Genomic DNA, 27,415 nt, shown 5'->3' on the forward strand with positions numbered 1-27,415 from the left:
AATGCTCCGTGCTTGGCGCCCCGGTACTACTACCACACTCCATACGCATATAGAGACCGAAGCTCGGGAGCTCCGGGACAGAACCAGATACACAGAGACTTGGGCACATCAGGAGAGAGCTTGAAGAAAAGTCCGCAAGGTAGTTGGACTCTGTGTTGCCCAGAGACGGCAGGCACACGGGCCGTAAAATGGTGTATAGTGGCTGGACCGTCCAGCCCCGCCTTCCCGCAGGCTGCTGCCATTACCTTCTCAAATGATATGCAAACCACGCTCTACTTGCCCGTCCCCTCAGGCTCCTCCGTCTCGATGCCAAAACAGTGACAGAAAGTTGAAACTGAAAATCAGTGACACTGAAAAAAAACTGACATTGTAAAAAAAATCTGTCACTGATAAAAAAATTTACATGAAGAAAAAATCTGAAGATTGTCATTGAAAAATACAAAAAAATCCCAATAAAATAAAATGATAAGATTTTCGGATTTGAATTATTTGAATTACTTTCTTTTTTCAGTGCCAATACTTGTTTCAGTGCCAATACAAATGTTTTCAATATAATTGTTTCAATGACAATGTTTCCTTTTTCAGTACTGGTTTTGTTTTCAATGCCAATTTTTTTTTTGGATGCCAAATTTTAAAGTCACCGTTCTGGCTCCATACATCTCACCTTATTCCTCAGTGTGAGTTTGAATCAGAGTGACACTGCCCCCTCCTGGCTGTGCTGTGTCATCATCATCATATCAATCATATTCAGTCTGACTCTGGAAGGTTGATCATAATAAGTTCATAATAAAGGTCAGATGAATGTTGACAGAAGGGAATAAATTAATTCTGTTCTGTTTGAAATTCAGAAAGATCCTCATCATATTGGTCAGGCCAGTTTTGAACCCCGGCTCACAGATGACATTTCTGGAGGACTGATCATATCTTTTCCAGTCTGCACTCCAGATATGATGAGTTTAAGAAGTGACTGCAGTGTTATGAAGATGCATACTGATACAGAAAAAGTGATAATAAATAAAGACAATGTGAGCTTAGTATTTGAGACAGCTCAGTCATGGAGTGTGCTTTGCAGTTACGACTAAACAGATGCATAAACCAATCAGATCAGCTTCGCTCTGCTGTGTGTTAGTGTATCACTGCACTGACAATGCCTCAGCTAAACTGACTTTTGGACCACATCTAGAAATACAAATCTATTCAGCTATTTGTTGGTCATGTCAGAAATTCAAGTAAATCCTCGAACAACAGGGAGCAACTCTGGCAGGCTACAGCCCTTGATGGCACAGGAAGTCTACTCAAATAATACACTTTTATTGAAAAACAAAAATGAAACCCACACTCACGCCTCCTCTCAGATTCGTATCAATGCTTTATGGATGCCTGATTCTTGGACCATCGGTTCCCAACCCTACTGAAGTGTGATAATACCATGTTTACACCAACATAGTATAGTACTCTTAGAACCAGACTTTTCTCATAATCAATATACCTAAACATGAGATCCGTTGTTTGAAAACAACAGAGTAGACTGGTCTTTATTTATGAGCCACTGCATTTATAAGCTGACACACCCTGACCTGGACTGTACTGTACTGCCAGATTAACAGCATATACAAACAGATGGCCGTGTTCTTCCACTGCTCTGCTTGGACTCACATCTCTTTTTTCTGATGCTCTCTTGCTCCACCACACACTCCCTACCCACAGCTCATACAACACACACAATTTGTTTACTTTCTTCCTGGTATGTTGTTGCTTATTACAACAGGGAAACAAGCTTTGCTTGAGAAAAGGCTGCAGGCAGCGAGACTGAAGACTGCTGAAAAAACAGCTTGGGAGATCCACCAGAGCGCAGAGGATGAGAAGACGCTGGTTGTTTTAACTGACCAATCAGTGGTCAGGTACCACAACAGAAGGGCAAAGAAAGAGCAGGACAGCATGGAGGGGTTCTTTTGGTAATATCCACAACATTTGATAATGGAAACCAGGTGCGTCATTAGACCTGGGCATTCGGGGCTATAGCCCCGGATGTTTTGGGAATAGCCCCGGATCTCTGTGCCTTTAAAATATACATACATTTTTTAAATCAAATATAATTGCCTTATGATGATAATAACCCCAGCCCCAGATGTTTTTATGTAGTTGCATATCGAACGGCCAGCAGTCACAAATGTAACATTGTCAACAGCGCTAATCTTGCAGAAGCTGACCTGACTTTCCTTATGCCCATATATGGGAAGAGTAAGAATAATTTGTTGCAAATTCAACATCACGGTTATTCTTTCCCCCTCTATGCGTCACTGATATTACCAGAGCCCATCTATCAGCCTACTGTTAAGTACCATTGCAGCGTTTTTAGTAGTTAGTTATTCTGGATATAAGGAGGCTCTTTGAAAACAAAAAGTCGCAGTCAGAGCAAGAAGAGCTGGAGAGTGAGACATCATCTCCCCCAACCCCTGAGGAGGAGCAGGGATAGCTTGCTTGCACAGATTCAGCAGCCTCGCAGTGAATTCAACCTCTATATGGTCACCTTAACACCAGGTAGGCGCATGTGTTAATCATTCTACTTTTATTTTCTAATTTTGCCCTCTGTGGTAAATCAAATCGGAATTATGGTGGTGGGTGTAGTCTGGGTGTGTAGTCTCTGTTAAATGACAATTTTTTTCCCTTAATACCCTACAAATCCTCCTGTAGGCCTAATACAGATAGACAATTAAGCGGAGAAATTATAATAGGGAATGTTCTACCTGCTCTAATAGCCTATGCACACAACACAGGTCTTATTACAGGCTATAATATATTTAACATAAACATTACTCATTAGGCCTGTAGTGAGGGAAAATTAGCTTTATTTGTGATTAAAATATGATGATGAGGACCTCACGATTGGCCTTCCTTTCCTTCTCAAACTATGTTGAAATTGCATCCTTAACAGCCCAATTTTTAAAATTTCCCGGGGAGAATTTTTACTGGACCCCCGCTAAAAAAAGACTCAATCTGCAGGCAGTGATGTCGGTAACACGTTACTCTAATCTGACCACTTTTTTCCAGTAATGAGTAATCTAATGCATCAATATATCCAAACCAGTAATCAGATTAAAGTTACTTATTCAAGTCACAGTGCATTACTATTATCTTTGTCTGTTATTATTGTATAATACAATGTATGATGGTCGTTGTGGTTGTTGTTTGTTTGTTTGCCCATACACCTGCTAATACTGTGGGTGCAAAATCCAGCTCCTGACTCTCCGCTCCACTATCACACAACGGATCAGAGCCGCACTCTCGAGGTTTCCTAATAATTAGCAGCAGTGAAGAGTCCAAATTAAGGCTTGCTGGAACTAGAATGGCCAAGACGGTCATTTTGATATTTCCAACTCTTTTCAGCTTGTCCATGAACCCACTCATTCCAGTGGAAAAACTCTGGATTTGATCATTTTCCATGGACTTGATGTGTCAGCCCTGAACGTCGCTTCTGTCTCCTCTGCTGTGTCGTACCACTTTCTCATTACATTTGAAGCGTCATGAGCCTGTCCCTATGTCAATGACACAAATGTTTTTACTTCTCATCATATCAGCCCGGCAATCACAGCGACGCTCAGTGATAAAGTGCCTGGGGTCCTGGCTCCTTTTGCGACTGCGACAAAACCTGTGGAAAGCCTCACAAATGAAGTGAACTCAATACTTGTTTCACTCCTCGATTCTGTGGCACCGGTCTCTACCAGGACAAGACGACCAAAGAAATCTACTCCCTGGTTTAATGACGAAACCCGAGATCTCAAGTAGGCCTGCAGGAAAATGGAACGAGCATGGCGTAAATCTAAATTGGACGTTTTTTATCTTGCCTGGCATGATAGTGTACTAAACTATAAGAGTGCTCTAAATACTGCTAGAACAGCATAGTTCTCCAGCCTAATAAACAATAATAAACACAATCCTAGATTTCTCTTTAACACCGTGGCTAAACTTACTCATATAACACAGTCGGTGAGCTGTGCACCCTTTCATGCAAATGATTTCTTAGATTTCTTTTGCAATAAAATTGATAAGATCAGAATTGAAATTAACTCATCGGACTTCTGGTCTGGCTGGCGAAGGGATGGCAGCATAGTAACAGGCTCCCGACGGTGAAATGTATACACGGCCCGGCCACGACTCGAAATTCCTCTGTGACTCGCAAATATAAATGCAAATGAAACGGGCCAATGATTATGCCCAGGAGAGTTAAGAAAAGTGTCATGCAAAGGAAGGAAAACGAAGATATGGAAGAAGATCGACTGTCACAAGCTAGCAACAACATGCTAGCGGACACGCTACTGACTGACCCGGAACAGAGCCAGGATGCTAATCTCGGAACTATCCTAAAAGAGCAACGAGAATTTAGAAAGGACTCTAGCCAGAAACTGATCGACATCCGCGAGGACATTAATAAGATCTACAAACGAGTGGAAGAGACGGAGGAGCGTATAGAGGCAGCAGAGACTCGAATCCAGTCTTCAGAGGAGGTCTTGGCTGAGTTGGTGAAACTTCAGGCGCAAACAGAAGCTAAATTGATGGACCTGGAGGGGCGCTCCCGACGGAAAAATGTCAGACTATATGGGGTGAAGGAGGGAGCTGAAGAAGCCACGGCAACAATGACAACATTCGTGGAAGATCTGTTAATTAAAGGCCTGGAGCTCCCGTCCTCCACAGCCCTGAATATTGGGAGGGCGCACCGTGCGCTCACCACGAAACCCCCGGCCGAAGCCCCGCCAAGATCCATCGTGGTCAAATTCTCGAGTTTTAGAATGAAAGAGGAGGTACTCAAAAAAGCGTGGCAAAGAAAGGGATTCGACTTTCAGGGGAAGAAGATACGTATGGACCATGACTACGCACCGGAGCTGCTGAGGAAGCGGAGGGATTACACAGAGGCGAAGGCTGCTCTGAAGGAAAGAAACATACGATTTCAAACTCCGTTCCCAGCCAGGCTGCGGGTGTACTACAAGGAAGGCACGGTGACCTACAACTCGGCAGAGGCGGCAACGGCAGACATGGCAGTGAGGGGGATACCGGTGACGGTTTTGGAAAATCCAACCTCTCTTTTGGATCAGATCAGCCAGCTGTCTTGGCGACCCAGCGGAAGGTGAGGAAACCGGGAGAACCTGAACGGCAAACACAGCTTCAAAGAGACACTTCAAAGATTCCGACGTCAGGACACTAGATAAGTAGTGATAATGTAACGACCATCTATTTTTCCTTGTGACTTGACTTTGAGATGAGAGAATCATAAACTAGCAAACAGATATCCTCTGTGAGGTTATTTGTGTAATACTACACCTATTAAGTAGAAAATTTTAAGGGCATAGGGAATAAGTATGTGAAGTCGGGACATTTTACTGGACGCTGTGGACCTGTCTATCAGCTTAGAGGCTGAAGAGGGCTCTCTCTCATCGTTAGATGGAAGAGACTTTCCCTCTAAACTCACGTTCCATCTGAGTTACGAGGCCATGAAAGAGGCCTCATCATTGGAAGTCATTGTGTATTTTTGTTATGCTCTCTATTTTGTTGTAGTTAATGTTCGTGTTGGTGCTAATGTTACCCACAGCACCAGGGGTGCAAAAGTCTTTCCCTTTTTTCTTTTTTTCTTTCTCTATCTCTTTTTTATTGAGGCGTTCAGGGCTTCAGTTATACTTAAATGACATATAATTCAAAATACCAAGTTAATTAAGGTCATTACGTATAATGTAAATGGTCTAGGCAATCCAATCAAGAGAAGCAAAATTATGGCAAAATTAAAGAGGGAAGAAATAGACGTAGCTCTCCTCCAAGAGACACATTTATCAAATTTGGAACATGGAAAACTTGTAAGATGGCGATTTAATCAATACTCGTCTTCCTATAGACAGGGCTGAAAGAGAGGGGTGGTAATCTTAATTTCTAAGAAATTAAATTTTGAGTGCATTTATGAAAAGAAAGACTTGGATGGGAGATTTGTTCTGGTCCAAGGTTATTTACAGGGCGCTTTAGTTACCTTCTTGAATGTCTACGCTCCTCCACTATCTGAATGGACATTTTTCAAACACATTTTTGAGCTATTAGTCTCGGATGCGCAGGGTACCCTAATCTGTGGGGGAGATTTTAATGTCAGACTACACCCAACCCTGGACGCATCAAAACCCTGCTACACAAGAAGACTTCTAAAAATATAAAATTAATGATGAGGGAGCTCGGTCTCGATTATTACTTTATGTATCAAAGGGACATGTATAGGGTTACAAATTGCAATATCGGGACTATGGATTTATCTGATCATGCACCAGTCTACTTAAATGTAACATTAGACACCGAAAAAAAGAGGACCATTTGGAGCCTAAATACAGGGATCTTGGATCCAATGCGGGAACAAATAAGAACGGACATAAAACAATATTTTGATGAAAATGACAATGGAGAAGTATCCCCACAAACTCTTTGGGATGCTTGCAAAGTGGTTTTAAGGGGAAAACTTATAGGCTACTGCTCAAATTTGAAAAAACAGAGAAAAGCAAAAATTTAACAGTTACAGTTGGAACTGGAAAAATTAGAGAATGCACATAAAAAGACATTAAATCCAGGTATAAAAATGGAAATGTGTAAGAAAAAAAATGAATTGAATGAAATTTACTCAAATGATATTAAGAAAAAATTAACTTTTCTGAAACAAAAATATTATGATACCGGAAGTAAATCAGCTAAATTATTAGCTTACAAATTAAAAAAGCAACAGGCAGAAAATACAATTCATAAAATAAGGGACCCCATTACCAACTCTACACACTACAAAATAAAAGATATCCAACAAACCTTTGAAACATTTTACACAAATTTATATACCCGACCCAAAACAGATGAAGAAAGGATGGAAGCTTTTTTAAAACTTATAAAATTACCCAAAGTGAGCGATGAACAAAATAGGTTTCTAATTGGTGAAATTACAGAGGAAGAAATTAAAAAGGCAATATCACATTCAAGGATAAATAAAGCGTCAGGGCCAGACGGATTTCCGGCAGAGTGGTACAAAGAGATGAAGGATTTACTCACCCCTAGAATGAAAACTACATACAACCATGTGCTTAAAACTGGCATTGTTCCTCTCTCTTGGAAAGAAGCAGTGATCTCCGTGATACCAAAAGAGGGTAAAGACAAGTTAGACTGTGGAAACTATCGGCCGATAAGTGTTCTGAACCAAGACTATAAGATCTTCACCCACATTTTGGCCAAAAGAATGGAAAATATTCTTCCTCAGATAATAAGTCTAGATCAGACAGGTTTTATTCAGCAAAGACAGACACAAGATAGCATTCGTCGAACGCTACATGTGATTGAGGAGATAAACAAAAATAAACTCCAGGCAGTAATGTTAAGCCTTGACGCCGAGAAGGCTTTTGATCGGGTTAATTGGGAGTTCCTGTTTCAACTATTGGACAAATTTGGATTTCATCAAATTTTTATTAAAACTATTAAAGCACTATATAATAAACCAAAAGCCAGAGTAAAAATAAATGGAGCAATTTCAAACACATTTGGCCTGGAAAGAGGGACCAGACAAGGCTGCCCATTGAGCCCATTGTTGTTCGCATTGTTTATCGAACCGTTAAGTCAGGGGATAACACAGAACAATAATATCACTGGTATAAAAATATTAGACCAAGAATACAAGATTTCTTTATTTGCTGATGACGTTTTAATTAGTTTGTCAAACCCCGAAGATTCAATATTGGAACTACTATCATTCTTAGATACTTTTGGCTCGGTCTCAGGCTATAAACTGAACATCCAGAAGACCCAAATACTAAACTTCAATTACAAACCTAGTCAAAACATTACTTCAAAGATTCAACTAAAATGGGATCTAGAACATATGAAGTACCTGGGAGTCATCATCCCAAAAGATTTATCTAAATTATTCAACTTAAACTTTGATCTATTAAACAAGAAATTAAAGGAAGATATGAGGAGATGGAATCTTGTTCCAATATTAAGTTTTGAATCTCGGATTGAATCGGTAAAAATGAACATTTTGCCAAGGATACTATATCTATTCCAGACCCTCCCAATTGAAATTAATGATAAACAATTCAACGAATGGGATAAATTACTATCACGTTACATTTGGCAGGGGAAAAAACCGAGAATAAGGTTCCAAACACTTCAATTATCAAAAAAAAAGGGTGGACTGGCTCTTCCCTGCCTAAAAGATTACTATATTTCGGCCCAGCTGAGGATCCTGGTCTGTTGGTGCGCCTCAGATTACAAAGCAAGATGGAAGGAAATTGAAGAAAACATATCAGGGACGATGCCAATTCAAGCAAGAATAGGGGATAAAAGACTAATTAAATGCTTGATGGAAATAGGAAATAAATGGATCAACTTATCACTGAAAACATGGTTAAACGTTATCACTAGAAATGATATATTAGAAGAGGTAAAGATTCTGAAATGGTGCTGCTACGATCCTGACTTTGCCCCAAATAAGATGGATGCCAACTATAGAGTATGGGTTGGCCGGGGTCTCTCCTCATATTGTACCTTGTTCAACCAGTCAACACTGAAGAGCTTTCAGATGCTGAAAAGGCTACATGGTCTCAACAATAGTGACTTTTTTAGATATCTTCAGATACGACACCACCTAAACAGCAGTATGTCCAAAGGCCAAAAGGCGTTTGAAAACGGTTTGTTAAAAGTGTTTATCAGTGCTTATAGGACAGATTCCATGCTTAAAGTCATCTCGAGACTGTATAGAGGCCTGCAGGAAATAAAAATAGTGAATACCACGTATGTAAAACAAAAATGGGACAGGGAATCCAACAGCCACCTTTCAGAATATACTTGGATTAAATACTGTGAGTTCCAGTGGAGGATATCATGCTCAAACTCATGGAGATCTTTCGGCTGGAAGTGTCTCATTGGGTATTTCACTACACCTGCTCAGCATGGCTACCATACAGGATCTTCTAGCTGTTGGAGGTTGTGTCATTCTCAGGAAGCCAATCACTACCATTTGTTCTGGGCCTGTCCCAAAATAAATATTTTTTGGCGCAAGGTTTATTCAGAACTAGAATCTATATTTGGAACTGGCATTACATTTAACTGGGACGAACTTCTTTTTGGGCTTGTACACTCAGCTAATGTAAGTGTGAAAAATAAATATTTATTTGGAATATTGAGTCTAGCTGCTAGAAAAGCCATTACAAGGAAATGGCTCAAGCCAGATGTCCCATCTATAGACGAATGGTATGATATTATTTATGATGTGTATGTAATGGAAAGAATCACTTTTTCAATGAGGCTCCAGCAATCTAAATTCAATGACATCTGGAAGCAATGGAAAATGTACATTTCCCTGAAACGCCCTTCCTTTGTGTAAGTCTCTTTTCTATATCAAGATGTACTTGAGTGATTAATTATTTTGCTGTAATATTGTGACAGAAAACACCCCATGTTCATGTTGTGTTATTTCATAAAATGTTTTGTAAAAGGAAAACAATAAATTAAAATAAATAAATAAATAAAATAAAATAAAATTAACTCATCATCTCTGGCTTCCTCATCAAAATTTGTTAAAAAATATCCTGCTGTCGATTCTGTTAGTCTCAGCTCTAAACACTTTTGAAAATATCTCCCTTGAGATACTGTCCAAAATTGTCTCATCCTCCAAGCCAACTACCTGCGTCTGGACCCCTTTCCGGCAAAACTGTTTCAAGAACTATGGCCAGCACTGGGACCTACACTGTTAAATATTGTTAACTCATCACTCATGACTGGTGTTGTCCCTTCTAGTTTTAAGTCTGCTGTGGTTAAGCCTCTACTTAAGAAACCACACCTCGACCCAGGATCACTAAATAACTATCGACCAGTATCCAACCTTCCCTTCTTCTCTTAGAAAGAGTTGTGTCCCAACAACAAGTTTCAGGCTACCTACTCAATAATAATCTCCTGGAACCTTTTCAGTCAGCTTTCAGAGCCTGCCACTCCACTGAAACCACCCTTACTAAAGTGGTAAATGACATTTTACTTACCTTAGACTCCAACTCAACCTCAGTGCTCATGTTACTGGATCTCAGCGCTGCATTTGATACTATAGATCATGGCATACTGTCAGACCGACTTGAAAGTCAATTTGGCATCTCTGGCCTGGCCCTAGCCTGGCTAAAATCGTACCTGTCCGAAAGAATGGTACAATGGTACTTCGTCGATTTTTACTGCTGGGAAGTATGGAGTTCCCCAGGGCTCTGTTCTGGGCCCTTTGCTCTTCTCTTTATATATTTCACCGCTCAGCCAAATTATTCGGAGCTATGGAATACATTTCCACTGCTATGCGGAAGACACTCAGCTGTATGTGCCCTTAAAAGCTGATGACAAACCTCCAATCACGAAACTAGAGACCTGCCTATATACAGTGAAGAAGTGGATGTCAGAAAACTTCCTGCTCCTAAATTCGGAAAAAACTGAGATGCTGGTCATCGCTCCCGCCAGACAGAGAGACCATGTTGATCAGGTGACTGTAACTCTCGACAACTGCGTTATTTCTCAAAGCTCAACCGTCAAGAATCTAGCTGTTACTTTTAATTCTACACTCTCTTTTGATCAGCACATCAAATAAATTACCAAGATCGCCTTCTACCACCTGCGCAATATAGCTGAAATTAGGTCCTTCCTGTCCACCGCGGATGCAGAGATCCTGATTCATGCCTTTGTTTTCGTCTAGGCTGGATTACTGCAATGCCTTCAGGTCTTCCACGTGAGAACACTAAAAGTCTTCAGATGGTTCAGAATACTGCAGCCAGAGTCTTAACGCATACAAGAAAATTTGATCATATTACACCAATCTTAGCATCTCTGCACTGGCTCCCAGTACATCTAAGATCAGACTTTAAGGTGCTGCTGATGACATACAAAACTGTACACGACCTTGCCCCGTCATACATGTCAGATCTCATTAAACCATATATGCCAACTCGGGCATTACGCTCTCAAAATTCAGGGCTCCTGATGGTTCCCAGGATCAAAAAGAAGTCAGCTGGCTGCAGGGCTTTTATCGGGCTCCTTTCCTCTGGAATAACCTCCCAGCTGACATCAGACAATCTGGCTCTGTTGACGCCTTTAAATCTAAACTCAAAACTCACTTCTTCGATTTAGCCATTAAATAGCCCTGATATCAATTGTAAGCTTCTTCAGTGGGTCGGTGTCAGTCTCAATTGAGTTCCTATAGTGCTAGATTTACACTGTGCTGCCGACGAGAAACAATCTGTTTATTCTGATCAATATTGCATTTCTCTAACCTTTGTTTTTGTTTTCTGTTCCCACAAGCTGCAAGCTGTGTCACTCTTTACACTCTCTATAGCTTCCTCCTCCCTCTCCTCCTTCTCTTTCTCCTTCTCCCCTCTTTCATTCAGGCTCCCTTCTGATGGACCACGGCCCCCTGGGACCATCTACTGTTTCCGGGCTCCTGCTGTACCATTGCTCTCCTCTGCTTCACTATCTCCTCATATCTATATTTCTGTTAACCTTGATGCCTCTCTCTGTCTATGACTAATTATCTTGTGTGGCCTGCCCTCTTCCAGGTCATCATGGTAGACAGGAGGTCGTGTGGCTCGGGCACCACTTGGCGATGCCTCGTCCTGCTCGGTCATGAGGAAGAGAGATTCCTCCTCTGTGGCTCTTCCTGAGGTTTCTTCCATTGTTTTTTTTTACCTTGTTAAAAGGTTTTTTTTTTTCCATCAACATGTGAAGTTTTTCCTCACTCAAATCGAGGGTCTAAGGACAGAGGATGCTGTTCACTGTACAGATTGTAAAGCCCACTGAGGCAATGTGATTGTGATTTTGGGCTATACAAATAAAATTGATTATATTTTGACCATTTTCAAATTTATATGTTCAATAACTTTGCTGAATGAAAAAAATGCATGACATTTCCTGAAAGTGTCCGTATTTTAATTTAGAATAGTTTCTATATAAATTGCACAACAGGAAAAGGAAATATGATATGTTTTACCCATTTCAGCCATAAGCAATCATATTGACCACACATCATTTCGTGGGGTTTCATTGTTACATTTTTTGTGCTTCTTTGAGAATTTACTTGTAAGTTAATTATTATATAGTTGTATTATATAGCCTGGGTTGCACCATGGGCAAAAAAAAAAAAAAAGGGAGCTGCCCCCTCCATGAAACAGCAAGCAGAGCTGTTCAACACAAAGGTGCTGAAGTGATGCAACTCTAACTGTATACCAGGGAAAGCCGAGGAAGAATGTCTGCATCCTGAGCACCGTGCACACAGGTGTGGGCACCTTTAGTGCGGCGAAGGCAAAACCAGAGTCTGTGATGTACTACAACAGCAAGTACGGCATGGACGTCCCGGACCAGATGGTGAGGGCATTATCCGTCAAAGGCGGTACGCAAAAATAGCCAGTAGTGGTCTTCCATAACACCTCGACCTGGCTGGGATCAATGCCTGCATCTTATTCAAGGAGTGCACCAGCAGCAGGAGAGCCTGGAGGAAAGTCCTGCAGCAACTGGCAGCGGAGCTGAGGGCAGAATACATGGAGGGGAAAGCGGCCGCGGCAGTCGGCACAAGGTGGACAGCAGCAGAAGCAACCGCTGCAGTAGCAGCAGACACGGACACCGAGGCAGTGCCGGTCCGATAGAGCTGCAAACGGAACAAAACATTGGACACTTGAAATGCCACAAGCCCGTGTGTGGTAACTGTGTGAGGAGAGCAAAGGTAATCTGTGTAGACTGTGACCATTGATCACAACGGCTCATTGTTTGTTTTAGATCAGCTCGTTTGCAGCTTTTTTGATTATTATTATTTTGTCATTATATATTATTAAGTGTTAAAATAAATTGTTCTGAGTTTTTTTCTATTTAAATCTTGTGTAAATATATGCAATAATTACGGGTGATTATGTGCGATATTATGAATATTGAGAAATGTGTAATTAAACTGATAAAAAGGTACATTTTGGTGTCATTTCGTTTTTTTAAAAATAGACATAATGAATGCATTCATCACTCAACTGGCAGAGAGTATACAGTTTAAAATCTAGCGGTCACAATGACTGCTTTCGACCGTTCTAGTAATGTTGGAATTCCGGCCCTTCTGAAGTCCAACTGACACTTTGGTCCAATCAGAAACATATCATTTGACTGAATCTAACTGGTCGTGAAAAGCGCACTGTTATGCCTTAGCCAAGATATCGATCATTAAGATTAATTGGATCAGATCTGACTGGAATGAACCCGCCACAGTGGCTGGTAAACTAATTTAATTCACCCGCCAGTGCGCAAATTCACCCGCATTTGGCAAGTGGCGGCTGCTAATTTCCATCCCTGACACAAGCTGTCTCCACTGTCAATAAACTCTATTCAGCGCTGTCAATTAATAGGTGTTTGGGGGAAAACACTGATTAATTGCCAACGATGGTTATCTTGTATAGGGCCTATATCTTAAAGCTGAGATTGTATTAATTCTGAAACACATAAAAACCCAAAACAGCCCAAAATTCATTTTCTTCATGTAAGACCATGTCTAGGAAGGGGCTGCTGCTGCTTCTGACTCATTTTGATGTAACACATTCATGCAGGTAATGATGCGCAGCATCAACAAAGTTATTGAAAATATAAATTTGAAAACGGTCAAAATGACCGTCTTGGCCATTCTAGTGCTAGCAAGCCTTAATTTGGACTCTTCACTCCTACTAATTATTAGGAAACCTCAAGAGTGCGGCTCTGATCCGTTGTGTGATAGTGGAGCGGAGAATCAGCAGCTGGATTTTGCACCCACAGTCAGTAGTATTAGTAGGTGTATAGGCAAACAAACAACAACCACAACGACCATTATTCATTGTAATATTACATTTGTGGGAAGTTATTACAATAAAGATTTTCACATTCCCGCAAACGTAATAAATCCCTGCAAACGGAATAGTTATTACATTTGTGGGAAATGGCATTTACATTTGTAGTAGGCTATTACGTTTGTGGAAAATGTTTTACATTTGTGGGTTGATTACATTAAATGCTCTAGATTTTTATTACGTTTGTGGGCATATTACGTTGGCGGGCGTTACACACGTGTAACACCACGCAGCGACTCAAACACAAACAACAATGGAGGGAGGAGAGAGATGTGTCTTTATTTTGAGTTGTGTCAGCTAAAGATGAGAATATTAAGGTTTGTTGTACACTCTGTGCTGGCTGTACTTTTTAAAGGAGTAATCAGTAATCAGATAACTTTTTCAAGGTAACTGAGGCTAAAGCCCCAGATGTTTTGCACTCCTAGCAACGCCCCTGATGGAAATGCTAAAATACCGGAAATGACCTGGACTGCGAGGTGTTTAATGCCAAGTATACATAACATGTATAGTATTACTGACTGATGGAGTGACTAACTAAATTCATCCTATAGGTACAGAAACAATAATATCGCTATAACACTAAGACTTGTAGAACTGAAGTTACTACAAAGAAACCTCAGATAGAGCCCGACCATACCAATGACGATACCTATATTAGTGAGTAAAAAATTCTGATATATCGGTAGATGTACACACATTTTTTACAGTGATTCCTCAAATATGGTTATTACTTATGATCTAGATGTAACAGGCAGGTTTTTTGACAGTTCAGTAATCAATTATATTGTACAAATTGACACTGGTGCACTGAATCAGTAAAATTCACTGGGAATTTAGTAATTATACTATACCCTGAGCATCTCTATCTGCTGTATGCTGTGTGCTTTAGAAAAGTTTTTGCATAGGCCCGTATTGGACAGCATATACGATGATACCAGTATAATATTAGCCAACTGATATATTGGTCAGGATTCAGCTAAAAAAATTCTGTCAACCTTTACCACAAGCCCTGTTCTTTATCCAGTAACACGGGTGGTCCGCCTGATTCCTTAAATGACAACTTCTTAAAAATCAACATTTTCTCCAGATAAGAAATGAATTAATATATTAAAAGGGAGGTCCTTCAGATAAAAGCTGAATGAAAGCTGCTGTGTTTTCTGGGCTCTCATTAAACTCAATGTGTGGTACATTGTTGGAAGCAGTAACAAAGACCTCTATTTGATATTTCCCTTCTCATTAGTTCAGATCTGTTAAAGGCAGAAGCAGACTGAAATGCATTAAAAGCTGGAGGACTGAATTAAAGCCTCTCCGTTCTCACACACACACACACACACACACACACACACACACACACACACACACACACACACACACAGCCAGTTAGAGCAGGGATACAATACCGAGGGGGTAAAAACTCAGTCCTGCTTCTTCATTAAAATCTCACAGATGGATTTTGATATCAGTGGGGTGAGGGGGATGCACAGCTGCACACTCACACACACACACACACACACACACAAGCTAAATATAGCTTTGTCCTTTACGAACCTTCCTCCTTCATCCTTTGTCTCCAGACATTTAGAAGCCAGTCATCATATAAAGAGGATATGGGAATTTTCATTACGCCGTGATTAGCTGCTAGGCTTACAGTGTGAAATAATATTGACAGCTCTTACTCCCACTGAACAGAGAACTGACTTCCAACTGACAAGCATGGATATCTAGATAATCCTCCCAGGAAGTTCCTTTTCCCCCCCAATATGAGCTGAGGGTGGCCCTGTTGAAGAGGCCCCTCTCTGTGCTTCACTTTATTAAAGCTAATCCTGAGAACGATGACTGGAGGACACACAAACACATCAGTTGGCTCAAAAAGATGTGGGAAGGGAGGGTGGTTGGTGTCTGTCTGGTTTCCTGTCAGTGTGTGTGGATGTAAAATCACACTTACTGCGTCTTGGTCAGCTTTTCTGGATGCCAGGGCTTCACTCTTGGCTTCGAACTCAGCCTGGATGTTGTCCCTCCGTCTCATCACAGCCTGAGACAGACCAGCAAAGACTTACATCACATAAAACTTGCTTTCCCACAGCAATCGATACATGAATGTTTTTGAGTGTGATTCTACGCATGTTAATTTTTACAAACATTTTCTCAAAGCATCCTAACATCTCTGTGGTTGGTGCTGTAGAGTAATCAATTTAAATAAATTATGCTTACTGATCTGCATGGAAGTCATGTTCTCAGAGTTCTCCCCATTTTTAAGTGCTCAACAGACTAGTCCAGACATTGAAGTAATGAGAAATTAAAAAACTATAAACCCTTTAGTGAAACTGTTTTTAGGAAATCGCTAAAGGCACTGAAGTTATTTTAAAGTTTACACTGATTATGTTTTTGTATAAAATTAAAAGCAATGGCTCTCTTGGAGACACATTTATTGCACACAAGATGAAATAATAACAAGGCATTACTGTTGTTGTCATGTTTTGTGACTCTGATATCAGAGCTTGAAAGAAAAAGAAAACCCCACAGCACCTAAAACAATCAAATCCTCTGTGTATCTCACCCTTAGTAAGGATGACCCTAATGCAACCAGGCCTAAAAAGGCACCAAAACAGCCGACAAAGTGAGAAATGTAGCTCCTTGATGGCATTAAGTCTAAAAACATATGCACATTTAAACCAGAAGTGTGCACGTGATATAAAGCCCAGTATCCGCATGTGGATAACCATCTTTGCGAGGGAACACATCTGCTCAGCATGCACAAATGCGGTCATACGAGCATGGAGCTAACACTATAATGAGCTCAACCCTCCCTTTGCACAACACCCTGGAGACAAAGGCAGTGGCCGAAGTCTTGGAACAACTTGGAAAACAACATTTTTTCAGCCTCCTACTGGAATGCCATGGAATGCTTCTCAAAGTCACACTTCCTACTTGTAAACTCAAAGCAAAATGTATCTAATCCGACTAATGAGGGAACAGTTGTTTGACATCACATAACATTGGCAGCATCCATAGGAGGAGGCAGGATGTGTTTGTAGACGACAGTATTTGTGTTAGGCCACTGAATTAAAAGTATGTTTCCAAATATAAGCATGCTATGAAATATAAATGTGTTACCTCAAGTGTCATTCTCTTCCTCATTTATATATGACAGGAGGCTGCACTGCTGAGGATTCACTTGTGTGTACGCTTACCAAAGAACCATCAGTTTAGCATGGTTGGCTAAGTTTTTTGTTTATCTTTAGTGTTGAGCACCTGAAATGTTTGGAGGTCAGATGTTGGAAATTTCAACAACGAAATTCCGACTTTGACTGGAATACACTATTATCACTATGAATATATGGAGATTATGTGAAAAATGCTGATTAAGTCAGTCAGGAAAGCTGGACTAAATGAAACATCACAGTCTAGGCTGCAAATACTCTACATATGTAACAGCATTTCAAAGTTTTTACAACACCAGGGTTGTAGAACAAAATGTGAGTTATTGATGCTACATGAGTAAAAAAAATATTTTTTAATGGCGGAGTGCTGACTGTGTTTAATTTTTTTTAATGTCCGCTCGGTGTCCTCCTGTTAATCTAAACATGTACCAGCTGACTGTTTATAATCATATGGATGCAGTTATAATGTGTATTGAGATCATGACTCACAATGCATCCTGGAAAGTGACAAAGTTATTTTTTAGCTCTAAATGACATAATTACATAATCGCCATCAGTAAACTGGACGCTGTCTGACTCTCTCACTTACGGGGCGGGAGGCTGTTTTCTGGGGGAAAGTTCACTTAAGTATTGGTCCAGAAGGGCTCCCGTCACAGTGTGACAGTAACTGCAACAACACAATAGTGGAAGGTGACAAAGACGTGACAGTTTGCTGCTCTGAATCAAGTCCCATAATCACCACCAGGAGACGCCGGCTCACCCTTGCTGCGGCTCGGATACTACTTCTGGAGGGGCATCAGAGCCACAGCGAAACTGTCCCCCCTCTGCATCTGTAACATTCATACAGACGACGAGGCAGAAAATAGCCGCATGATCTAGGCGCTCAAAGAGTAGTTTGAATGGGACTAATGATGCTCTGTAGATGGGTATCGGTGATGTTTTGAGCGGTTTTAATCAGCCGCTGTGAAGCCTTCCTGTCAGGACACTTTCTAATTACCCCTTCGGGGTTAGAACTATTCTGAAAATGTGCTGGTTTATTATTATCATTCGGGTTATAACCCCGAAGGGGAAGAACCCTTCTGAAATTGTGCCAGTTTATTATTATTATTATTTGAGCTCAAATTCCCGTGAGCTGGAATGGGCCAGAAACTTAAAACTTGGCCCAATGAATGGAAATGATGTGCATCAACTTTTATTAAAATATGCCACGCCTTTCACACCGTAAGTCTGATTGACTTGACATTTGACACACAAGTCCAAGTGCTCTACAAACAAGCCTTTTGGACAATAAAGCTCCGCCTACCTAGATTTTTTGCCAATTTGCATGATGTGAAAAACAGTAAAATGAATCGAACTTTTGACAGATTGACTCTATCAACACCAAATTTGGTATACAGCTTCGGGGGATGAAACAACATATTTCACCTATATATGAGCTAGATTGGTCAAAAAACATGGCCGCCACGGACCAATGTATTTTCCCGATGGGCGGGGCTTAGAAATGATTGGCCATAACTCCTACACCCTTTGCTCCATCATCACAAAATTTGGTGGGTAGCTTCACAACAGGACTGGGAATCTGCCTCCCAAAACATGTTGAGCTCAACCTATAGGGGGCGCTGTAAATGCTACACATGCGTATCTCAAAGACCACAGGACGGAATTTCACCAAATTTGGTATGCATGCTCTAGGGGAAAGTATTAACTTATATCTTGAGTGCCATGTTGACAGGTGAAAGTGGGCGTGGCCTAGCCATCATTAACCACCATTGTTTGCGTTTTATTAATTTATGGCGAGCCGGAAGGACCCATAGACACGAAACTTGGTACTTTGAGTATAAATGACATCCAAATGCTGCTCCAAAAATTGTGGGGGATGAGGTTCAGGGTGGCCGGTTTGGGGCGAAAGAGGTTAGAACCCGCAGATTGCCGCTTGCGGCTATACTTAGGGCTCTAACCCCGAAGGCGTAGAACTGCTGGTTAGAAATTGTGCCCGTTTATTAGGTTACTAACCTCGAAGGGGTAGAATCCTTCTAAAATTGTGCTGGTCTATTATTATTAGGGTTCTAACCCCGAAGGGGTTTGATCCCAATCCGTTAGATGGGGGCGCTATAACATAGGGTGTAAACCTCGAAAGGCTCTGCCCGCCAAGCCGTAAGTGCTACTGACTTGAATTTTTTCATACACGTCATCCTGATAGTCCTCTACAAAAAAGCCTGCACCATGAAAGCCGCTTTTACAGATTCTTTGCTAATTTGCATAACGTTAAAAACAGTAATATAGCCGCAAGCGGCAATCTGCGGACCACGACCCTCATCCCTGCAGTTGATGACATCGGCCACCGTGTTCCTCAAATATCTGTGCAACACATACCCACGATAAGCCCCAGATTTCTCCAAATTGGGTTTTCCGCTACATGCTAATGGCACTTGGGTTACTTACTTTCACATAGAGACTTTATTTGAACATTAAAATATAAATTCGAATTTTACCTATTGATGTGTATTTCAAAGTTTCAATAGGTATTATAATGTTTAAGTAATCACAGTTCCATGATCATAATTTTGGGAGAAATGTGGCGCTAAAAATTAATGTTGTAAGTTTGTTGGTCAAAAAAGAGCATAGTTTGTCTTTAAAGATGAAGCTATTCTGTAAAAAGAAAACAAAAAACAAATAGAGTTTTCCAATGACTTTTAGCCTTTCGGAGACCAGCACAGAGGAGTAACAACAAGTCTCCAAAATGCTATTCTTGAAACACCCAAAAACTGTCTGATCTTAACTTTTCTGTGGAATTACAGTGAACTGAGTCTGTCACTGTACCTCAAAGGTCCCATATTATGGTAATTTCTGCTTCTTGACATGGTTCCTTGATGTCTAAATGGAATGTTAGTAACATGCTTTGGTCAAAAAAGCTTAAGGATTGAGCACAGCAGGGTTCTTGAAACACCAGTTTCACAGCCCTGCTCCAGGTTTCAGTGCCTTTCCCTTTAAATGCTAATGAGCTACTGTGTGCGCTGCCCACGGTGCCGCCCACCTCTTCCTGCTTGCGGAAGACGTGAAGACAGCATCGTGTGACCATGGCAACGGCTTAGTTTGTGGGAGTAATGGCTGCTGGACAACAGACTGTTAGGAAAGATGTTTTATTGTAAGAAACATTTGTAAACATGTGTTGACATGAATGAAATAATAACAAGAAGAAGAAAATAAATATCTTAAGTGAAACAGTTTGACTATACATATTAAAGCTAGGGTCTGTAATGTTGTTCAGAAACACATTTTGTTATACTGGGTGAAATGATCCTGCTATCCTGAGAGTAGTCACTACATTATGTATTCAGAAAAAGGCACAAAAATAATCAGACCTCTGTGGCAGCTGCAGGACTGAGAAAAAGCTAACCAATCCGTGCTATTAGGCCCGAATAGCACGGATTGGTCATATGCCTTCATGTCTCGTTCTGCCTGCGCCCCCCTCTGTCCCTCCTTCCTCCGCACGTGCAAACGTTACGTTTCACTGATGCTGTAAATATTCAGCACACTCCTCTGCAGAAGTATGGAGTTGCAGGAGAAGACGTTCATTTGGTTACAATGGCAGAGAAAATGCAGCCAGCGTTACTTGTAACAGCTCATCTCGCTAATGAGGCAAGGAAAAGAAAGCCTGAGGCAGAAAAGGCTGCCACGAAAAAGGCTCTGGATAAAGAAAGAAGTCAAACCGAGTCGACATCGGTGTGGCGTTTGAGCGGTGGAGACAACCGGGGCATGTGAAGAGCCTGAAAAGTGATGCAGAGGTTGCTCTCTTTCTGTTCAACAGGTAATTATTTGATTTGTTTCGGGGGGGTTTTTGTAATTTTCATGTAAAGTTTGCCAACTTGGCTACGTTTGCAGCTCGTATTAGCCCAAAGCTAACGTTAGCTTCTTTGTGTGTTGTTTTTAGCCATGAGAATGGCTAATGAGTCGGCCCAATTTCCACTGAATACGGGTCCGCTGCGTTGCGGCTCCGATCCTGTTTTTCTCCGCCTTCCGGCAATCCCCACCAGTTGCGGTTTGAGTCAGCCAAAGCGCAGTACGGTAGACCGCTGGCCTCACGATGTGTGCTGGTGTCAACACGGAGTGTTTTATTTTGAAAAGTAACTGGATGTAGTTTGTTATTTCAGTGCTTGACTTCCTGTCTGCTCCGTGCTAAATTAAGCTGAATTGCTGCGTCAGGCTCCGGCATCTCCTTCTCCCTACTGAGTCCCACTAACAGATGCGCGTTCAAGTTTGTGGGGGAATGGCTTTGGACAGAGCACTGACGGGATGGGGGGTGGAACTTAAAGGAGGTGCCACTTTCAAATCTTGCTAGCTCTCTTGCTAGCTCTCCAGGAGACCCTAGCTTTAACTTCAGTATCAATATGAAAATAATAAAGTATCTAGTTGCCATGGGTGTAAACATTCAGTGCTGACTTTTTATTGAATTGTGTTCAGCCAATATAGCCTACAGAAGCTCTGTAAGCTGGTGCTGGGGCTCTCTGGGGTGGAGAGCGAGAGTTGTGCTGCCTGTCTGTGTGGTCCGAGAGGTCTTCAGGGATTATAAGTTTCAGCACCTCGTTCACATGGGGCAGGGTCCTGGAAAACCTTCTCGAAGATCAGGTCCAACAGAGCATCACCTCAGTCTGCAGTGCAATAAACAAAAATGTATGTTTACAGGAAAACTGCAGTAGAACCAAAAAGCCTTGTGCTGCAGTGTTGTAAAGTGTATCTCATTTCTCCTAATTACTTCTTATTTATACATTCTCCTTATTATTTAATTTGAAAACCATCTTAAAAGAATTCAGATTTTAAGTGTTTGTGCTTGTTTTCAATCTTTTGTGTGTCATTTAATAAAAAAAAAAAGCCCACATTTTTACTGATACCACTTTTTTGTAAAATAAAATATGACAACTAATTAACGGAATACCTAATAACCCCGCTGGCAAACCTGCTACAGAGCAGAAGCGGAGATTCAATAGTGCGCACACACGCACACGGGTCACAGTGGAGCGCTGCTTCGGGTTGCTGAAGGGCAGGTGGCTCCGTCTTGGACCAGCAGGGGGAACGCTGCTGTATACCCCAGAGAAAGTGTGCAATATTATTTTGGCCTGCTCAGTTTTGCACAACACTGCATTAGTGTAATATAACCGTTAATATTTCCAAAACAGTAATCAGATTAAAGTTATTTATTCAAGTCACTGTGCATTACAATTATTTTTGTCATTTTTTTTTAGAAAAAAAATATATATTTTTGCTTTCTTCTTGCTTCTCGAGGAGTGATGTCACGTACTTCTCAAGTCACGTTTTAACCATGAGGATGTGTACACCACGCAGCAACACAAAAATGGAGGAGAAGAGAGATGCACGTTTTCTAGCTGGAAATAGTCATTATTTTGAGTTATTAAAAACAAAAAAGCACAAATGCTTGATCAAGGGCCCGGCCCAGCTGAGGATAGCAGCGGGGTCGGGCTAGCAGTCAACAGTACGCTCGTTTTGCCCTGGCCTATGCCAACATATTCCAGTTTACAAAACATTTTCAAATGCATTATTTCACAAAATCCTGAAAACTTAAACCCGGCGGAGGGTGTCTGTATGTACTGCTTGACCGACCGCGTCTCTGGGTTTGCATATGGAGACCATGTTGATCGCGAACTAGAGGCTCGCGGTTAGCATTAGCTTGGAAGATCGCGGTTAGCGTTAGCTGGTACTATGTGACACTGCTTGGTTAGTTTGTGTAAAATTGCTAAAAAAACACAGCTAAATACTTGTACATGCAGACATTTCCCTAGGACCATTTACATTATGTGCAAGATCAGAAACATACTGCACACAATGATTCTGCTGTAGCTAGGGTTGCCACCCGTCCCGTTTTTCCCAGAATTGTTCTCTTTTTTCATCAGCTGTCCCGGGAAAACATAAATCTCTCCCGGGACACAATTTGTCCCGTTTTTGTGGGGAAAATGTAAAACCTTAATTTGGTTCCCTTCGTTCTGTAGTCTAGAAAGGTTCCCATCAAAGACACATGGATTAAAGTTCTCCGTCGCTACGACGGATTTCCGTCATTCAAACCTCACAGAGGCGACTTATGAGATCAATGTAGATCGGAGGAGAACAAGTGTTTGGCTGATCTTTATTGACAGATTGTCACACTCTACAGCCAATGGTATCATTAACAGTGTGTGCGCGCCTGACCAATGACAGTGTAGTGACCCACACAGGGCGGGATCTAAAAACGGAGCAGCACTAACGTTTAGCTGCTTAGCTAGCAAGGACTCGTCACGCTGCTACGTTATCAATTAGTTTTTGAGTTTAGTCAACACGTGAGAACTCGTCTGACACGCAGAGTCTCCTGTTGTGTGCTACATGTGTGAAATAACAACTATAGTCTGGACTTTGTCTGCAGTGTATCTGTGTAAACGGCTTCAGCGTCTCTGCCTCCCCTCTGGCACCGTGAGTTACCATGGTTACAGGAACGCCCTGAAACTTCATAATGATGATCAATAATAAGTTTTTGGTTAGTTTGACTGTACAAAATCATGAATGTAGCCTGCTTGTAGCTCAATGCTGAAATCTTGTATTATAACATATAGAACAAATGTAAAGCCTCAGAACCTCTTTGATTATTAACAGTATGTTAGTGATGACAGAAAGGTGATAACTCGCCATCAGACTGACAAGGCTGCAAAAGTTGCTGTTTGTATGATGTATTTTTATGTTAAACGATAAGTGGCTCACTTTAAACAATATTATTAATAATAATAATAATAATAATTAATGACGATGATGAGAAGAAGAAGAAGTAGAAAAATAGCGTACTGAAAAGTTCTGTAGATGGTTGATTATTTGAAAGAGTAAAACTTGAGAGAAGCTTGGCAAAACAAAAAAAGGTGTAAATAGAACAGCTGTTCAGATCATCCTCCGGTAAAACACTGTTGGTAAAATATTTAAACTTGATGTCTGCATTAGAGAACATGGTTTGGGGTGAGGCTGTAAATCTTATCTTATTCTTTTAACACGTGTCAAGTAACGTGCCATGTAAAATGTTTCACAAATTTTCCGCCATATGTGTTTTGTGTCCGGTGAAAATCTCTAAAATCACAATGAAAATCCGCGCAAAATCAAAAAAGGATAAAGTGTCGTATCAAACAAATGAAAACATGCAGCCATCGCCACTTTTATGCAGTCAGCATCAGGGGTGCGTGCGTGCGTGTGTGTCCCAAGAGTTCATAGTAATTCGGAGCAGATTGCAAAACATACATTTTTCCAGTTGTGTTAATACAACAAATTGGTTGTTATTGTCTCTATGAATAAATGTATTAACAAATGATTCAATTACTGTGTGTCTGTCCTCCTGTTGACATGTTGACCCCCCCTGCTGCAACATTTGGTCAAGTGCCCCTTTTTTCCACGAATACAAGGTGGCAACCCTAGCTGTAGCACTAACTTGTGTGGTCAGAGAAGCTAATGTTGGCAGATAGCCACTAACCTTACCTTGTTCTCAATGGCAAAACACACACTACATCACGCACAAGTTCACCCTTATCTACAGAAACACACAGCAAATTATTTGTATACTTACCTGTCCCTCATCTACAGGTATTCCACGCAGAGTTAGAAAAAGTTGTGTGCTCTCTTTACAGCCAAAAACCGACATGGTGCTTTCATAACATAATGGCGGATCTCCGAGAGGGTAACGCTGTAGCTGGTGGGTGATATCTTCATATCCTTAGAAGGGGACTAGGAATACGCCCACCAAAACATTTTGAGCTCATCCCTAAGGGGCAAATTACAGGCACACGCTTTTGTGTGCTTGAGTGAATGTGAAAAACCTTACAACCCCCTCGCACCCAGAGCATCTGGCGTATACCTGATTTTTAATACGTTTCAATTACTTTAATTTCATATGTGGAAGAAGAAGTTTTAATATCATGTTTTTATAATTATTGAAAATGAACGTGGTAGTGGAGTTATTTAAATAGAAGTGATACCATAAAGTTATCCTAGAACAGAACTGGCTTTTTTATAGATGCTTCCATATTGGGCAGAATCAGCTTTTCTTGAAAAAAAAATCTAGAGAAATACTTGACACAATATATGTCAATCCCAACATCTCAAAGTTTGCGAAAAAATGTGTTTGAATAGCTTAATATCCTGAGTTACTTGTTGGGATATTCAGAATAAACTGAATTTGAAAATAGGCTATCTTTCAAAAGTACATTCTGTGGTGTCACATAACAAACAAACTGTTTGAGAGTTTGTCAATTTCTTACTGTGACTTTCAGTTACCAAAGCCGCATTTATTATTGTCAGTGTTCCACAAATAGTTCTTACTATTTAGTAAAACGCCATAAATTATGTCATTGCAGCCCTGTTGGAACTATGCAGTAAATAATATCATTTTTATTTATTTTGATTTGATCTGATTTAAACACATGAAACATTAGCCTACATAACGTTTATAGACTAGTGGCTGTTCAGGTGAGGTTACGATCAACAGAAAAGGCAATAGCCTATATGTCGTGAAAGGAAACAAGCAGAGAGAAAATAATTACAGATTTAGTCTACCCAGTAGGCCTATCCTATCTGGGTGCTTATAACTGACTCTTTTAATACATTTTTCGAAAAAATCTGCCCAGCCATTAGTCCTTCTACATTAAAAACAGAATATTCAAGGTACCGTGACAGACTCAGTTCACTGTAATTTCACAGAAAAGTTGTGATCAGACAGTTTTGGGGTGTTATCAAGAAGAGCATTTGGAGACTAGTTGTTAGTCCTCTGTGTTGGTTGCCGACAGGCTAAAAGTCATTGGAAAACTCTATTTGATTGATTTTGTTTTCTTTTTACAGAATAGCTTCATCTTTGAAGATGAACTATGCTCTTTTTTGACCAACAAACTTACAACATTTATTTTTATCTCCACATTTCTCCCAAGTTTATCATGATCATGGAACTGTGACTACTTAAACATTATAATACCTAGTGAAACTTTGAAATACACATGAATAGGTAAAATTTGAATGTGTATTTTAATGTTCAAATAAAGTCTATGTGAAAGTATAACACAAATGCATGTAGCTGAAAACCCAATTTGGAGAAATCTTGGGTATGTGTTGCACAGATCTTTGAGGAACACGGAGGCCAATGTCATCAACTGCAGGGCATGAGGGTCAGGGTGACCGGTTTGGGGAGAAAGAGGTTAGAACACGCAGATCGCCTCTTGCGGCTATATTTTTCTTTGTTTTCTTTGTTGAGTAAGATTGTAAAGTAAATTTCTGAAAATTCATAATGTCATTGGTTTAAAGTAAACTACTGTCTGATTGATCAGTATTTTCATTTTCATTTGCTGTCACCTGCATGTTGCCCCTGTGAGCTTACATACAAATAAATATATTAAAACATGTAAAGAATACAATCTAGTATTTAAGTCTGGGAGATGCTGGTTGTGAACCACATTTATCTCTGTTTAGTGTTATTTACACCACTAGTGCTGAATTTTAAACGGAGGATCCATCTTACTGACACTCTGAACTTAAATTCTGTCTTCTTCTGAAACAAGCTACAATGGCTGTGTGCGTGGACTGTACACTTGCTTACTCACAGTTGCGGGATGATTTTCACCGCATGGAGTCAGAAATACGTAAAAGGGGTCAGCTGACGGCTATGTCTCCGTAGCTATTGTCCAGGCAAAGCATATCTTATACATGCAGTCTTCTACTTTTACTGCCCCAGCAGCTCCGTCGCCCACATCCGTAATGTCTACGCTGGTCCCAGCCTCTGCGGCCACCCTGCCCTACCTGTCCTCGATGCACACTGCCACTCTACCTGTCTGCACGGAGGGGAGAACAGCGGAGGAGTGCGGCCAGTCACACGGGCAGCGGGCACCTCCATCACTTCAACAGCGCTGGTTGTCACAAAGTCGCCATAGCCCACTCCAAATTGAGCTGATCAAAGAAGCCAAATGTCCTGGACAGAGGTGGTGCGCCACAGACGCAAGACCGATTCCACAAGGGTTTCTTTACAACCTTCCTTAACCCTCTCCAACCGGTGCGGTTCTGCCGGCTGAGGACCCGGCCCATCCCGGCGATGCACCTGCAGTCCCGACTTCACCTGGCTCGGATGCCACACCACCTGCAGCCAGCGCTGACCGGGTGCCTCATTGCTTAATCACAGGGAAAAACCATAGAGGTTACTGAGAAGGCCGTCATCAGACGTTCAGGAGGTTCTCGCCTTCAGGAAACGTTTACCCTCCAGGACCGGAGGCCTTCCCAATGGCCCTGCCGACCTGCGCCGACAGTGACTGAGGTAATGCAAAGTGGACATCCACTGTCCCGTCCAGGTAGCCCACAAGTAACACCCATTTCTCCCCTTTT

The 27,415-nt window shown here is 41.1% G+C and overlaps 1 protein-coding gene across 2 annotated transcripts in view; it reads right to left on the reverse strand.

Moving 5' to 3' along the window:
- snx7 (sorting nexin 7) overlaps positions 1–27,415 on the reverse strand; it is a 148,624-nt gene that overhangs the window by 100,532 nt on the left and 20,677 nt on the right. Inside the window, exons 6-7 of one of the 2 annotated variants that reach the window (XM_030397670.1) lie at positions 15,823–15,909; positions 12,389–12,667 (exon numbers count right to left, since the gene is read on the reverse strand). In XM_030397670.1, the coding sequence (XP_030253530.1) occupies positions 12,404–12,667; positions 15,823–15,909 (351 nt within the window). In that variant the 3' untranslated portion in view covers positions 12,389–12,403. Of the gene's footprint in view, positions 1–12,388; positions 12,668–15,822; positions 15,910–27,415 lie in introns of those variants that run through there. The other variant, XM_030397671.1, reaches the window with a different exon arrangement.

Source organism: Sparus aurata, chromosome 19 (assembly GCF_900880675.1).
Source record: "Sparus aurata chromosome 19, fSpaAur1.1, whole genome shotgun sequence".
NCBI lineage: Eukaryota > Metazoa > Chordata > Actinopteri > Spariformes > Sparidae > Sparus > Sparus aurata.